Below are 13333 nucleotides of genomic sequence, written 5' to 3'. Positions count from 1 at the left end.
GAGGCACCTGAGTTTTTGTAAGAGGTATAGTCTACCCTAGTGGCCTAGTTTGATTTTACTCACTCAGCAAAGGCACGTTGCTCATTAGGGATGGTGTTCCCAGGCCCAGTCAAAGTCAGCGGCAGACAATCCAGCCAGGAATCCAAGAATCATCCTTGGCCCTTTCCCCTCCCTCACTCTCCACATGCAGCTCAGCCCCACACTTGTCCATTCCGGAGGAGCTCCTGGGTGCATCCGCGGTGCTCCAGCCCCACACGCTGCCCTGCTCAGTCTGCCTCCCCTCTGGCCTGGATCATGGCAGTGGCCTCCCAGGGATCGCTCCCACCCGTGCTCCCCGTCACACCATTTTCTGCACTAACGCCAGAGAGCAATTTCTAAAATACAAAAATCATGATACTATTATTATTCCCCATCAGATTTATTTTTACCCTGAAGTCCAAACTTTTCATAACCCCTGAGGCCCTTCAGGATCACCCCCTGCAGTAGCTCTCTTGCCTCATATTGCCTCAGTTTCCCATTTGTGCCTGGCCACGTCTTCCTCTCAGGACATGGCAGCCAGACAGAACTCTGCCCTCCAGGCCTTTGCACAGTCTGTTCCCTCTGCCTGGGACTCTTTCTTGCAGTCTGTTCCTTCTGCCAGAGCTCTTTTCACCAGGTATGCACTCCAGGGGGACTTCTTCCCAGGAGCCTTCTCTAGTCTTTCAAGTCTAACTTTCAAGCCCCTTGAGGCTCTGCATTAGCTTTTTTCACGCTGCACCATCACTGCCTGTTTCCTTGTCCTGAGCAGACAACAAGTTCTTGGACATCAAGGCGGTGGATGTCTTGTCTATGATTTTCCCCAGCTCCCAGCAAAAGAACCAGGCACAGAACTGAAACTTAACATTGCTTGAGTGAATGGGCTTCACTGGATTATAGATTCAGAGACATGGGACATAGCTATTTTACACCCCAGAAGTCACTACTTGCTTCGGAACTCTGTAAATTCACTAGAAATAAGGATTCATTTCCCATGGACTCACCTCGCTGTGGTCCAAATTCAAAATAGAAGTGCCTTTGCATTGTGCTATGTGTTATGCTATCTGGGCCATTGTTCCTGCCTGGGGACTTAAGTGTTGGCAACACTCTTGAACTTGGCCTTATACCGTAGATTAGCCAGGTGCTGGCCAGGAACCAGCCAGTCAACACTAGACCCGGCTTGATGGGTATCTTTAGCAACCAGCAGCTTTGGGCAATGCCAGGTTGGACACTGGCATTACAGAAAGCTGTTGTTCTTCTTTCTTCAGTTCTTCAAGAGATACCTGACACCCATTGAGAGAGCAGATGTGATAATGGTATCATTGGAGACCATGACCAGCGCCAACACTCATGACATCTGGGGGGCTTCCAAGATGCTGAAGATGCTCATGAAGCACTCTGTACCAGAGATTGGGAAGGTAGCAGCCCCGAGGCACTTAATGGGTCAAGGTCAACTTAAGGAGTCTTCCTAACTATTGTTTCAGGGCTGCTTCTGTTTTATTTCCTACTGATTTGGGTTTAAAGATTCACAATCCTTTAATTAACCCAGAAAAAAGAGGTTAAATGAAGCGCTATATGCAGTTGTATAAAAGGACTTTCCTTAGAAGGGCTGGCCACTGGCCTCCTTCTTACCCAGGAAGGGAAGAAGAATAGACTCCTATAACGAGGATATTCTGAACTCTTAGCATCAGGAAAGACCTCAGTCATCCCTCTTGCTTGCAGACAATTTGTATAGATCTGTGGACGCCTTCTTCATTCCGGTAGGAGAATGCGCTGTCAAGACAGAGGTGTAGATCCCACAGATATTACATGTCTATAGCATGTACATGCACGTGCATACATACATGACCTTATGAGACACAGTAAGAGATGACAAGCAGAGACTCTGGTCTCTCTTTGTGAAACTGAATCTCAGTACAAATAAGACATCATAATTTATCTGTCCTTTTTATTATATCATTTTGAAGATCTTAGGAGTTGATGGATTCACTCATTTTAATGGCTTAGCTTTCTCTTCTACCTTGCTCACGCAACCTCCAAAATAAGTCCTATGAGTGATTCCTGGGTCTTTCCCCTCCCACATCCCAGGGCCTGGAAGGCCATGCAACTGCCTCAGAGTAGACTGTGAATAAGCTCTTAGAACTGAAGGGCACCTTCCTCCACGCAGGTGCAGGACATCATTCAGTTCATTTACTACAACATGAACGGCATCACTGAGCCTGCAGCCCAATCCACCATACAGAAGTTCTTCTACTCGCTGGCCCACACCTACACCGATGAAGTTATCCTGACCCTGTTTAGGATGGAGGATGAGTCGCAAAGGTAGGTGACCCAGTCAACTCCAGACTGACAAGCCCCAACCATCTTGCTTGAGTTTTACTAGTATTGTTATATTTATTTATTTATTTTTGCATAGAAGAACTAGGGTGTAGGCCAGAGGTCCAGGGGCAGGGGTGGTGAGAGGATTCACCAGAGACAGAGTGGGGAGCAGAAGAGGCAGACTGAAATACACTGCTGAGGGGAGGAGCAGGTGAGACAGAAGTCTGCTGCACCATGTGGGTCAGCTCCCTGGCCAGGGATCGAACTCAGGCCATCACAGAGGTAGCACTGTGACTTAACCCCTATGCCACCGGGGAGGCCCCATATATATTTTTTTATTTTTAAATAAATTGTTATTGCGGTAATGTTGATGCATAGACATATACATCTCAGGTGCTGTAATTCAAGATACCCTACCACATGATCACTCCTGAAAGTCTAGTTTCCCTCTATCACCATGCAGCCCCAGCAGCCTGTCAATCTGCGTGTTCTTAAAATGTCTCATATTTTTAATACTAGCAAATTCCTTACTTATTTTGGGGGCGAGTTGTTATAAAAGTAATACGGGTTTATTGCAGAAAATTTAGAATCATGTAAAAATTTGAAAAAGAAAAAAAATCAAATCCCACCCAATGGCAACCTCTGCTGTCTCTTGGGTATACTTTATAATTTGAGTTCCATATAGAAATGGTTTTAAAGCATGTATAATCAAGCTCTTGCATAGATTTACTCAACATTTCATCATAGCATTTTCCCAAGTTAAAATGCTCTCGTAAGCATAATTTTATGACTGCCTAATATTATGTGGTCTGGAGATACTGTGCTATAATTTCCTTTTTAAAACTTTGTTCTATTTTTTAATTTGCATGCAGTAAAATTCTCCTTTTTGCTGTTTAGTTCTACAAGTTTTCTCAAATGCGTAGTTATCATGATCACCAAGGTAATCAAGATACAAAGCATTCCAGCTCCCCTAAGTTCCCTGGTGCTGCCCTTCTGGAGTCAACTCCTTCCCCAACTCCTGGTCATGCTGATGGGTTCTCTCTCCCTAGAGTCTGGGCTGTCCTGGGATGTCATATAAATAGAATCTTACACTATAAAGGCTTCTGGGTCTGGCTTCTTTCACTTGGCGTAACACGTGGGGACTCGTCATGTGGATCAGCATGTGGATTCCTTCCATTGCTGAGGAGCATCCCTTTGCAGGCTGTGCCATGGCTTGTTAGGCTGCTTCCAATTTTGGTTCTGATGAGTAACGCTGCCGTAAACATTTGCATATAGGCTTTTGTATAAACATTAGTTCATTTTTCTGGGATGAATTTTTTGGAATCGGATTGCTGAGCAATATGGAAAGTGGGTGTTCAATGATAAGAGTTTTCCACTGTATGGGGCCTCCCTGGTGGAGCAAGGGGTTAAGTCTCAGCACTATGAAACTATCAGTAGCTATGGAAGCACGCATTCGATCCCCAGCCAGGGAGGTGACCCACATGGTGCAGTAGACCTCCCCTGTCTCGACCGCTGCTCCTCTCAGCAGTATATTTCATCAGTTCCTCTTGTTCTGCTTCCCACTCTGTCTCTGGTGAATCCTCTCACCTCCCCCCCCCACCCCGCACTGCACACCACTGGCCTGCACCCTAGCTCTCGTATGCATAAATAAATAAATGTTTAAAAAAGTAAAGTTTTCCACCATAGCCTTTGAATTCCAACCAGCAATATACGAGAGTTCTGGTTGCCTGTATCTTTGTCCCCACTGGATATTGTTATTTTTTTTTTCATTTTAAAAAAAGATTTATTTATTTATACATACAAGAACTGGGGTACAGGTCAGAGGTGCAGGGGGTGAGAAGATTCACCAGAGACAGAGTGGGGAACAGAACAAGCAGACTGACTGAAATACACTGCTGAGGGGAGCAGCGGGCGAGTCAGGAGAGGTCTGCTGTGCCATGTGGGTTGCTCCCTGGCCGACTGGGGATTGAACTCATGCCGCAAAGGCTGTGGATAGCTTCATAGTGTTGTGCTTAACCCCTTGTGCCACCAGGGAGGCCCGCTATTGTTATTTTAAAAAGTGGCAGCCACTCTAGCAAGTATGTAGGAGCATCTCATTGTGGTTCTAACTTGCTTTTCCCTAATTTAGTTACAGTTAATAATGTTGACCATCGTTTCATGTATTCATGGCCATTCTTTGGTCAAATGTCCAAATCCTTTACCCACTCCTTGGTAAGAATTTTTTTTATTGTTGAGTTCTTTATATATTCTGGACATAAGTCTGTTGTTAGATATATTATTTTTAATATTTAATCCATTTGTGCATTATCTTTTAATTCTCTTAAGATCATCTTTTGTAGAGCAAGTTTTTAATTTATTGAAGTCCAATTTATTTTTTTTTCTGCCATGGAATGTGTTTTAGGCCACAGGTTTTCTCCTAAGTTTTGTTCTAGACGTTTTAGTGCTTTTATCTTTTACATGTAGGTTTATCATTCACTTTTTTTTTTTTATAGAGGCATGTTTTATTTATTTATTTATTTTATTTGTTTGTTTGTTTTGTTTATACAAGCACTGGGTACAGTCAGAAGCGCGGGAGGGTGAGAGAATTCACCAGAGCCAGAGCGGGGAGCAGAGCAGGCAGAAAGACTGAAGTACACTGCTGAGGGGAGCAGCGGGCGGCAGGAGAGGTCTGCGCGCCATGTGGGACCCTCCTCCGGTGGCCAAGGAGCAGCCAGGGATTGAACCGGCGCTGCAGAGGCCGCGGGCAGCTTCGCAACCCAGCGCTCAACCGCTGCGCCACCGGGGAGGCCCTTATCATTCACTTTTAGTTAATTTTTATAAGGTGTGAGGAATGGGTCTAGGCTGAGCTTATTGCATGTTCTAACAACACTTGTTGAAGAGACTAATCTTTCTCCGTTGAATTGCCTTTGAATCTTTATCAAAAAATAATTGACCATATCTCTGTGGGTTCATTTTGCTTCATTTCTGTATGTGCTAATTCTTCACCAACACCAAACTGCTTTGAACAGTGTAACTTAAGTCTCAAAGTTACATATTGTGTCCTCCCATTTTTTCACTTTTTTGAAAATCAATTTGACAATTCGATTTCCCTTGCTTTTCCATGTAGTGCTAACATGTTTATGTGGCATTGTTATTTCTTAAAAAAAAAAAAAGAAAAAAAAAGACCTGATGGTATGTTTATTGAGATGGTGTTGCCTCTATAGATAAGTATGAGGAGAACTAATGTCTCCACAACATTGAATCTCCTAACCCACAGATGTGGCAAATCTCTCCATTTATTTAGATCTCCCCTGGTTTTTTTTTCAGCACTCTTTTATAGTTTTCAGTCCACAGATCTAACCTTATTAGTTTTCTATGTATTTTAATTTTGAGTGAAATTGTAAATGGTACTTACATTTTTTGGAATTCTTTTTCCCCCATTTTTTTGAGTTCTAGTAGTTTATTATTAAAGGTGTGAGATGACAGAGATCAGGGAAGGGGAGTAAGAAGAGAGGGGCAATGAGGACAGCGGCCAGCAAATGAGGGTGCTGGAGGCCTGAGGAAAGTTGCCGAGGGCCCCTTTCCTGGAGCATTCTGAACCCGTGGAGGGTAAAATGTGGGGTTCTCCTTCTGCAGAGGGGTTCGCAAGCCCTGGGAGATCCTGGCATCTTTCCCCAAAGGCTATGAGGTGATCATGGAGCACCTGCTGCAGAGGCTGACTCCGCACCAGGAACCGAGGGACCAGGAGATGTGCCCCAGAGTTCTGCTCTCTCCGTTGATTGTATGGAGGGGCCCACAGCGGGGGGCTGGGGGATGGGTGCTGGGCGTGGGCTCCTGGTCCCCATCCAAGCTCTTAGAGCCTCTGCCTCAATCAGTGTTTGGGTGAACATTCTAAGGGCAGAGTGTTGGGGTGGGATTGGAGGCAGTGCTTTGTAGTTCACTCTGTCTTCTTGAGGACTGGCATTGTAGTTCTCCCTGGGGAAGCCAGGGGTGGGGGACAAACACCCTTGTCCTCAGTCAGCTTTCAAGGAAAGCGAGACCATACAACAACTGCTACAGTTATAAGAGTAATTAAGAAGACTGACTATTCCAGAAATTGCCCTGGGTTTTTCCCGGCTCACTCGCTTAGGCTTCACTTGCTCCAGCAGCCATTCTTGTACTGGGCCAGCCCCTCGAGGTGACAGGACGCCAGAGCTGAAGAGAGAGATGGTGATGCCCCACTCTCATTCCCTCAGGCCACCAGGGCCATCCACGAACTCCTTCTGGAACCGAGTCGGCGGATGGAGGTGCAGAGTTTGTTCCCCTCCCTGTTCACGGCCCTGCTGTTCCGGGTCTCATTTCTTGTGGTTGAAGAGGACACTGAAGCGCTCCAGGAGCAGCAGCAGGATGCTGAGTGGATGGACCCTGTAAGGTACCTCAGCCCCTGGGCCTGGGTTTCTCGTGACGGTGCTCAGGGCACAGTCACCCACCTAGTCTCAAGCAGCCTGTGGCTTCCAAACACCCTTCTTGCGCCTCCCCCAGGGCACTGAGTGCACTCCCCCCACACCAGTCAACAAATCTCTTGTTGCTGTTAAGGTAACATTGGCTTATATCACTGTGCGTGATTGAGGGGTACAGGTGTCCACCTCTTCCAATGTATGTCACCCTTGAAGCACCAATAACCCCCCCATCACTGTCCACTGGGTACCTGACCCCCAATATGCCCCCCCTCCCACTTCCCCTCTGAGGGCCTCAGTTCTGTTGTCAGAATCCAAGCATTTGCTTTGTGTGTTTATTTGTTTTGTTTCTTTATATTCCACATGCATGAAGCCTTCGGGTATTTGTCTTTCTCCTTCTGACTTACTTGCTTAACATAATCCCCTCAAGTTCCATCCACATCATCACAAATGGCAAGAGTTCATCTTTTTTTTTTAAAGATTTATTTATTTATTTATTTGTTTATTTATTTGTTTGTTTGTTTATTTATACAAGCATTGGGTACAGTCAGAAGCGCGTGGGAGAACCCACCAGAGCCAGAGCGGAGAGCAAAGCAGGCAGACTGATGAAATACACTGCTGAGGAGAGCAGCAGGTGGCAGGAGAGGTCTGCGCGCCATGTGGGACCCTCGCTCAGTGGCCGGGGATCGAACCAGTGCTGCAGAGGCCGCGGGCAGCCTCACAACCCAGCGCTCAACCGCTGTGCCACTGGGGAGGCCCTGTTTTTTTTTTTTTTAAAGATTTTATTTTTATTTATTTATGCATACAAGAACTGGGGTGTAGGCCAGAGTTGCGGGGGGTGAGAGGATTCACCAGAGACAGAGTAGGGAGCAAAACAGGTGGATCTACTGAAATACACTGCTGAGAGGAGCAGCAGGTGAGACAGGAGAGGTCTGCTGTGCCATGTGGGTCAGCAATCTGTCTGGGGACCGAACTCGTGCTGCAGTAGCTGCGGATAGCTTCATAGTGCTGAGACTTTAAGCCTGTGCCACCACTTTTTGCTTTTTATAATTGAGTAGCGTTCAATTGGTGGATGGGCCACATCTGTCCATCGCCTGTCTTTGAGGTCTTTGAGCACGCAGGTGTCTCCACAGCTTGGCTGCTGTGAGCATGCCGCAGTGAACATGGCAGGGCCCGAGTCTTCAGACAGATCTCTGGAAGTAGAAGAGCTAGATCATCTGTCATTTTTATTTAAAAAAGTAATAATAACCTCCATACCATTTTCCAAAGTGGCTGCACCAATATGCTTTCCCACCTACAGTGTGCACAAGCTCCTCTTCCTCTACACCCTCATCAATGCTTGCGTTTCAGCAAGTCCTACTGGACTTTCTAGAAAAGACTCTTTAACTGTGGCTGATGTGGAGGTTCTAAACCAAAGGGAAATCAACACAACAGAGAAAAGCCCAGCTAACTCCACAGATGTGGCCTACATATCCCGTCTCCTGGGAAGCCACGGTGCTCTTGGCCTCGGCTGCCTCATTCATAAGCTGTTAGCCTGGGGGAGGAGGGGAGTCTCCCACCACCCCAGAGGTCCATGTTTCCAAGAGCGGTTTGGGTAAGAGGCAGGTCACAAGAGAGGGAGAGGCGCACTGGGGTGACTTCCTGTCTGCTCTCTCCCCTCCCCCACAGTTGTACCGTGGAGGCCCTGAAGATGTTGATGAGAAGCACGGGTTATGGGGACCATGTGTCTTATGTTCAGAAAGTCGGGGGCTGGGAACTGCTCACCAGTCCTGAAAGACACTACGAAGGAGTCACTCAGCTGGCCAGGTCAGCTGGGGCCCTGCTGGGGGTCCTCCTGTCCTGCGGGTCCTCTCCGCAGCCCCAGCCTGACGCTGGAGACTGTGCTGTCGCTGCAGGGCCCTGGTCATCAGGAACTGTTGGCACAACCGCCCCATCTTCAGTGTTCTCATCAACATCCTCCAGAGACAGGACTACACGAATCATTTCACAGCCCTGGTGTTCCTGACCGAGGTGAGCAGTCAGGGCAGGACCAACCAGCAGACATGCCCATGGGCACACCCAGAAGAGGCCATTTGGGAGGGGGTGGCTGACTTACTGTCGCTGCTCCATAGGAAGGTTGGGGAACACTGGTTTTTTAAAAGATTTTTTATATTTAGAAGGGCTGGGGTGTAGGCCAGAAGTGCGGGGGGTGGGGGTGAGATGATTTAGGAGAGGCAGAGTGGGGCGCAGAACAGGTGGATTCACTGAAATCGACTGCTGAGGGGAGCAATGGGCAAGATAGGAGAGGTCTGCTGCGCCATGTGGGTAGCTCCTTGGCCAGGATCTAACTCGTGCTGCAGTGGCTGCGGATAGTTTCATAGTGCTGAGACTTAACCCCTTGTGCCACCAGGGAGGGGCCCAACACCTGGCTTTTAAAAAAAAAAAACAACAGGGATGGTATTGCTTCCAAACACAACCACACAGATAGAAGGTAGCACAGTGCTGGTACTGAAATATAAAATGTCATGCCATTGCCTGTCTTTATGCAGGCTCCAGGGCCTTGGTGCCTGGCTGGAAGGCCCTCTCGGCTAGGTGTTAGTGCATGAGCACTGGCACGGAGGTGCTGACAACATGTTCTCCGAGGCATGTTGTGTGGGCTCCTGCTAAGGATGTGGGGATGTGGATTCCAAACCCAGAGTGGGAGGGATGCCTGAGCTCCACGGCTGCCATGTGCACCTCCTGTCACCAGTGAGGATGTTAAATGTAGATTCCTGGGACCTGCCTGCAGAGACTTGGGCTCAGGGCACCTTCCGCGAGGCCCAGAAGTCTTCAAGCAATTGTGAGTTAGGTGGTGCGTGGTCTCAGGTTTGAGAGAATTTACCATCTTGAGCTTTGCCTCTACAAGGTACAAGCCTGGGGTGGGACACCATGGAATGTGAGTCGGTCTCTTTACAACAGTGGTGCTCGCTCTGGCTGCATAGGGGACTCCTCTGACACACTGAAAAATGTTCAGGCCACACCACTTCACTCCCTTCCCACTCCTGCCTATTTGAGTTGGCCTAGGATGGAGTCTAGGCATGGGTTATTTTAGAAGTTCCCAGCTCAAAGCTGCATTCTAGAAATGCAGCTAAGACTGAGACCCATTCTAGATGATCCCCTGAATGCATAACAGCCAAGTAAACAAGTGGACATGCAATGGGGCTTCACTCATCTGCAGCCCCCGCACCTTGGATTTGCAAAGGGAAAGTGGAGTTAACGTGATTAGCAGAAAGTTGGGACCAGCACCCAGGTAGGGCGTTGGGCACACCTTACTCAGCAATTATGGGAGGCCCAGGTGATTTCAAGATGGAGAACCAATGAGGTTTTCGCTACCAGCTAAGAAAGCGGGTCAAGATCTGTATAACTGAGAGAACAGGCTCTGAAAGTCTAGTGACAGTTCCCAGTCGTGCACAGGCTGTTTTGCTGCCCTTGCTCGCATCCCTGTGATCATCACAAGGAGAAAGATCTCAAACAGGAAGGACTGTGTGCTTTTCTTCAGGGCACTCAGGAGCAGTAGTGCTCAATTATTTTAATTCTCACTGTAATTCTGTGCAAAAGATGTGATTACCTCTATTTTGTAGAGGATAAAACTGAGGTTCAGAGACTTTAAGAAACTTGTTCAACTAGTAAAGTAAATTAGGCGGCTGGCTAATCTGCCTGGCTGCCAATCAAAGATGGGCAAAAATTGCCACGTTGCTCAGGGAACTTCCTAGCTGTCAGGACCACACGTAACAACACAGATACACACACACGCAACACACAGAAGTGCATCAGCTGCGTGTCGCCGAGTAGCTGCTTTTTAAATTTTATTTTAAATAACATATATACACATATAATGTTACAGGAATAAACAAGTGAAACTATGAATTCCTTAACATAAATGTGCAAATGAAACCACACATGCTTTTAATAAATACACAAATGAAATCACGCATGATGTTTAATAAATATACAAATGAAATCATGTGTGTTATTCTTTATTGTAGCCTTTTCTTCTTTCCCATTTCTGCCTTCTCCCTTTTACCCTATCAGCCCTACACCCCACCCCTTCATCTTCCTGGTATCTCATATGCAAGCCACTAAATATATATCTTTCCTGTTTTTCTCCACGGTCAAACAATTTTATCTATCTCTATCTCTAGCTAATCTCTAGTTCTCTATCCATACCCATATCTATAATTTCCACAGAAGCAGTAGCAATTCACATTTCTGCCAGTGAAGGGAGAGTGGCCCCTCCCTCCCTGTCTTTTCCAACAATGAGGGTTAGAGTCTTTAGTGGGCTGTCCCTGCAGTGGGTGGAAAGCAGTGTCTCATGGTTGGGTTTGTATCTCCCTGCTCCTGGTGATTTGGAGCATTGCACGTGCATTTTGTGATCTGGATTTGCCTTCCTGCAGCACCTCTGTGCATTGCCCCACTGAGTCTCGTGGCTTTTACTTGTCTATAAGATCATTTCCTTCAGTGTTGCTTGTTCAACCTCACCCTTGTGGCCATCATGGCCCCTAAGGCAGCTACACGGTCCCTCAATAAGGGCCTGAGTGTCCTCTCCCTTTAAAAATGCGTTCTGCTAGGCAACTGTCTCAACTTTTCTCCCCTCTAAGAAGTCAGTAAATCTAACAGATGGGGTAAGCGGACCCTTCTCCACTCCTGCCGCTCTATCCTGGTCCTACCTGCGCTGAAGTAACTTCAAGAGAGTGCCTGGGGCCTCCCTGCTGGCACAGCAGGTTGAATGCAGCAATGTGGAGCTGTCCGCAGCCTCTGCAGCACGGGTTTGATTCCCGGCTGGCTGGTGAGGGTCCCACATGGCGCAGCCGACCTCTTCTGTCTCGCCTGCTGCTCCCCTCAGCAGTGTATTTCATCAGTCTGCCTGTTCTGCTCCCCACTCTGTCTCTGGTGAATCTTCTCACCCTCCCGTGCCTCTGGCCTATAGCCCAGCTCTTGTATAAAAATAAATAAATCTTAAAAAAAAAAAATAGAGTGCCCGGTCTGTCTCCCAGACCATCTGTCCTGCCCAACATGTCCTCATGGCCCACACTTCTCATGCTGGGTGACTGCCCTTCCTTCAATTCTGTCCTAACATTTTATCTTTGCTTTGCTCCACCCACCTCTCCCCATGTCTCTCTCTCTCTCTCTCTCTTGCTCTCTCTCTCTCTCACACACACACACACTTCCCCTCTGAATTTCTCATCAAACTTCTCAAGCTCAACCGCTTTCATAAACTTTCCCTACATTAATCAACACATTTGAAAGATTTTTTACTTGATTTTCATTTGTGCAACATCATTAATGCCGTGAAAAGTTGACCAAGTGCTCCTTGGACAGACATCTGCTCCCGACCCAGTGGCTAGGAGTCCCAAGGGCAGTGTGCATTCCGTGCCTTTATCCCCTACATCTCTCCTATCAAAGGCACCGAAGGAAAACTTGGAGAATGAATGAATGTCTTCTAGACTAGCAGGGTGTGAAGTTACCCTTCAGCTAAGCTTTGGCCTTCTGCCAGTTCTTCTAATTCCTGAAGAATATTTCTTTATTCATGAGTAGGAACTTAGATCCAGAGTTACGAACATTTTTTCTCCTGTCACATCTTCTCGGTCCTTCTCTCCTTCTTCCTCCAGCTGCTCCAATGCCCGCATGTGGCGGCCATTGTGGATGACACCACTGTCCGCATCCTGGGGAACTGGTTCAAGTGCAAGGAGCCAGCCACGGTGAAGCTCTTGCTGCAGATAGTGCAGATCTTTGCAAAGCATGGAAACATGGTGAGGGGGGTGGGTGGGGCTGCTCCCCAGACATATTGCTCGGGAGGGGATAGATAGATCTGGAGGGCCAGTGCGTCCAGATGCACACGGATAGACCACGCTCAGAATCCGACAAAGCAGGTCCTCTGAAGCCAGTCCGCGGAGGACAGGGATCAGGGGCTTGAGGGTTCATGCCTTCTCCCCCAGGTCAGGAAAGTGGGTCCTTCGGTGCATACACCACACTAATTCTAATTCCTAGACCCAGACCACCCTGGTCTCCTGGAGATGGGCATCATTACCAGGGAAGATGCAAGCCGTGACCCGGGAATCATGGAAGTAGTGGACGGAGGAGGTCTCCTCTGCCACCTCCCCTTGCCCCACGAGCCCTGAAGGTGCCCTCTGAAGGCCTTAGGCTGTTTGTGCTACTGCTAACCATTTTCTCCCTGGACCATACGCAGTTCTGGGATGAAAGAGCCGTTGCGACCCCCAGCTCTGCTCGGTGGGGTTGGCTTGAAGTAGCCATGTCGCCCGCAGGCACGACAGCTGTCCCTCCTGCAGCCCTACGTGCTCAACTGCTGCTACACCCTGGGCAGCAACCTGGTCCTGGAGACGCTGCTGGCGCTGCGGTGTCTGGTGGAGCACCTCACCTGGCAGCACTCCTCCTCCTTCCTCACGCAGATCTCCTTCATCCTCACACCCTTCTTCGAAGAGGTGAAGTCCCCTGCCAGGTCCTTTCCCATCTCTAGAGTCCTTAAGATAAAAGAATTGGGCAGAATTATCTGGAAATGCCTTTGATGCCACTTGTTGGGGGCCAGCCGCTTAATTCTCTTGTGTAAT

General features: G+C 47.9%; 1 protein-coding gene across 1 annotated transcript in view; it reads left to right on the top strand.

Moving 5' to 3' along the window:
* LOC119234710 (maestro heat-like repeat-containing protein family member 7) overlaps window positions 1–13333 on the top strand; it is a 30172-nt gene that overhangs the window by 10467 nt on the left and 6372 nt on the right. The window contains exons 9-16 of the mRNA XM_037497728.2: window positions 1284–1433; window positions 2183–2337; window positions 5950–6094; window positions 6549–6724; window positions 8418–8555; window positions 8645–8759; window positions 12377–12517; window positions 13031–13207. Of these exons, the coding sequence (XP_037353625.1) occupies window positions 1284–1433; window positions 2183–2337; window positions 5950–6094; window positions 6549–6724; window positions 8418–8555; window positions 8645–8759; window positions 12377–12517; window positions 13031–13207 (1197 nt within the window). The remainder of the gene's footprint in view (window positions 1–1283; window positions 1434–2182; window positions 2338–5949; window positions 6095–6548; window positions 6725–8417; window positions 8556–8644; window positions 8760–12376; window positions 12518–13030; window positions 13208–13333) is intronic.

Source organism: Talpa occidentalis, unplaced genomic scaffold (genome assembly GCF_014898055.3).
Source record: "Talpa occidentalis isolate TD23 unplaced genomic scaffold, MPIMG_talOcc4v2.1 talOcc4.8, whole genome shotgun sequence".
NCBI lineage: Eukaryota > Metazoa > Chordata > Mammalia > Eulipotyphla > Talpidae > Talpa > Talpa occidentalis.
The sequence above is the reverse complement of the archived record's forward strand: the minus strand, read 5'-3'. Positions and strand labels throughout refer to the sequence as shown.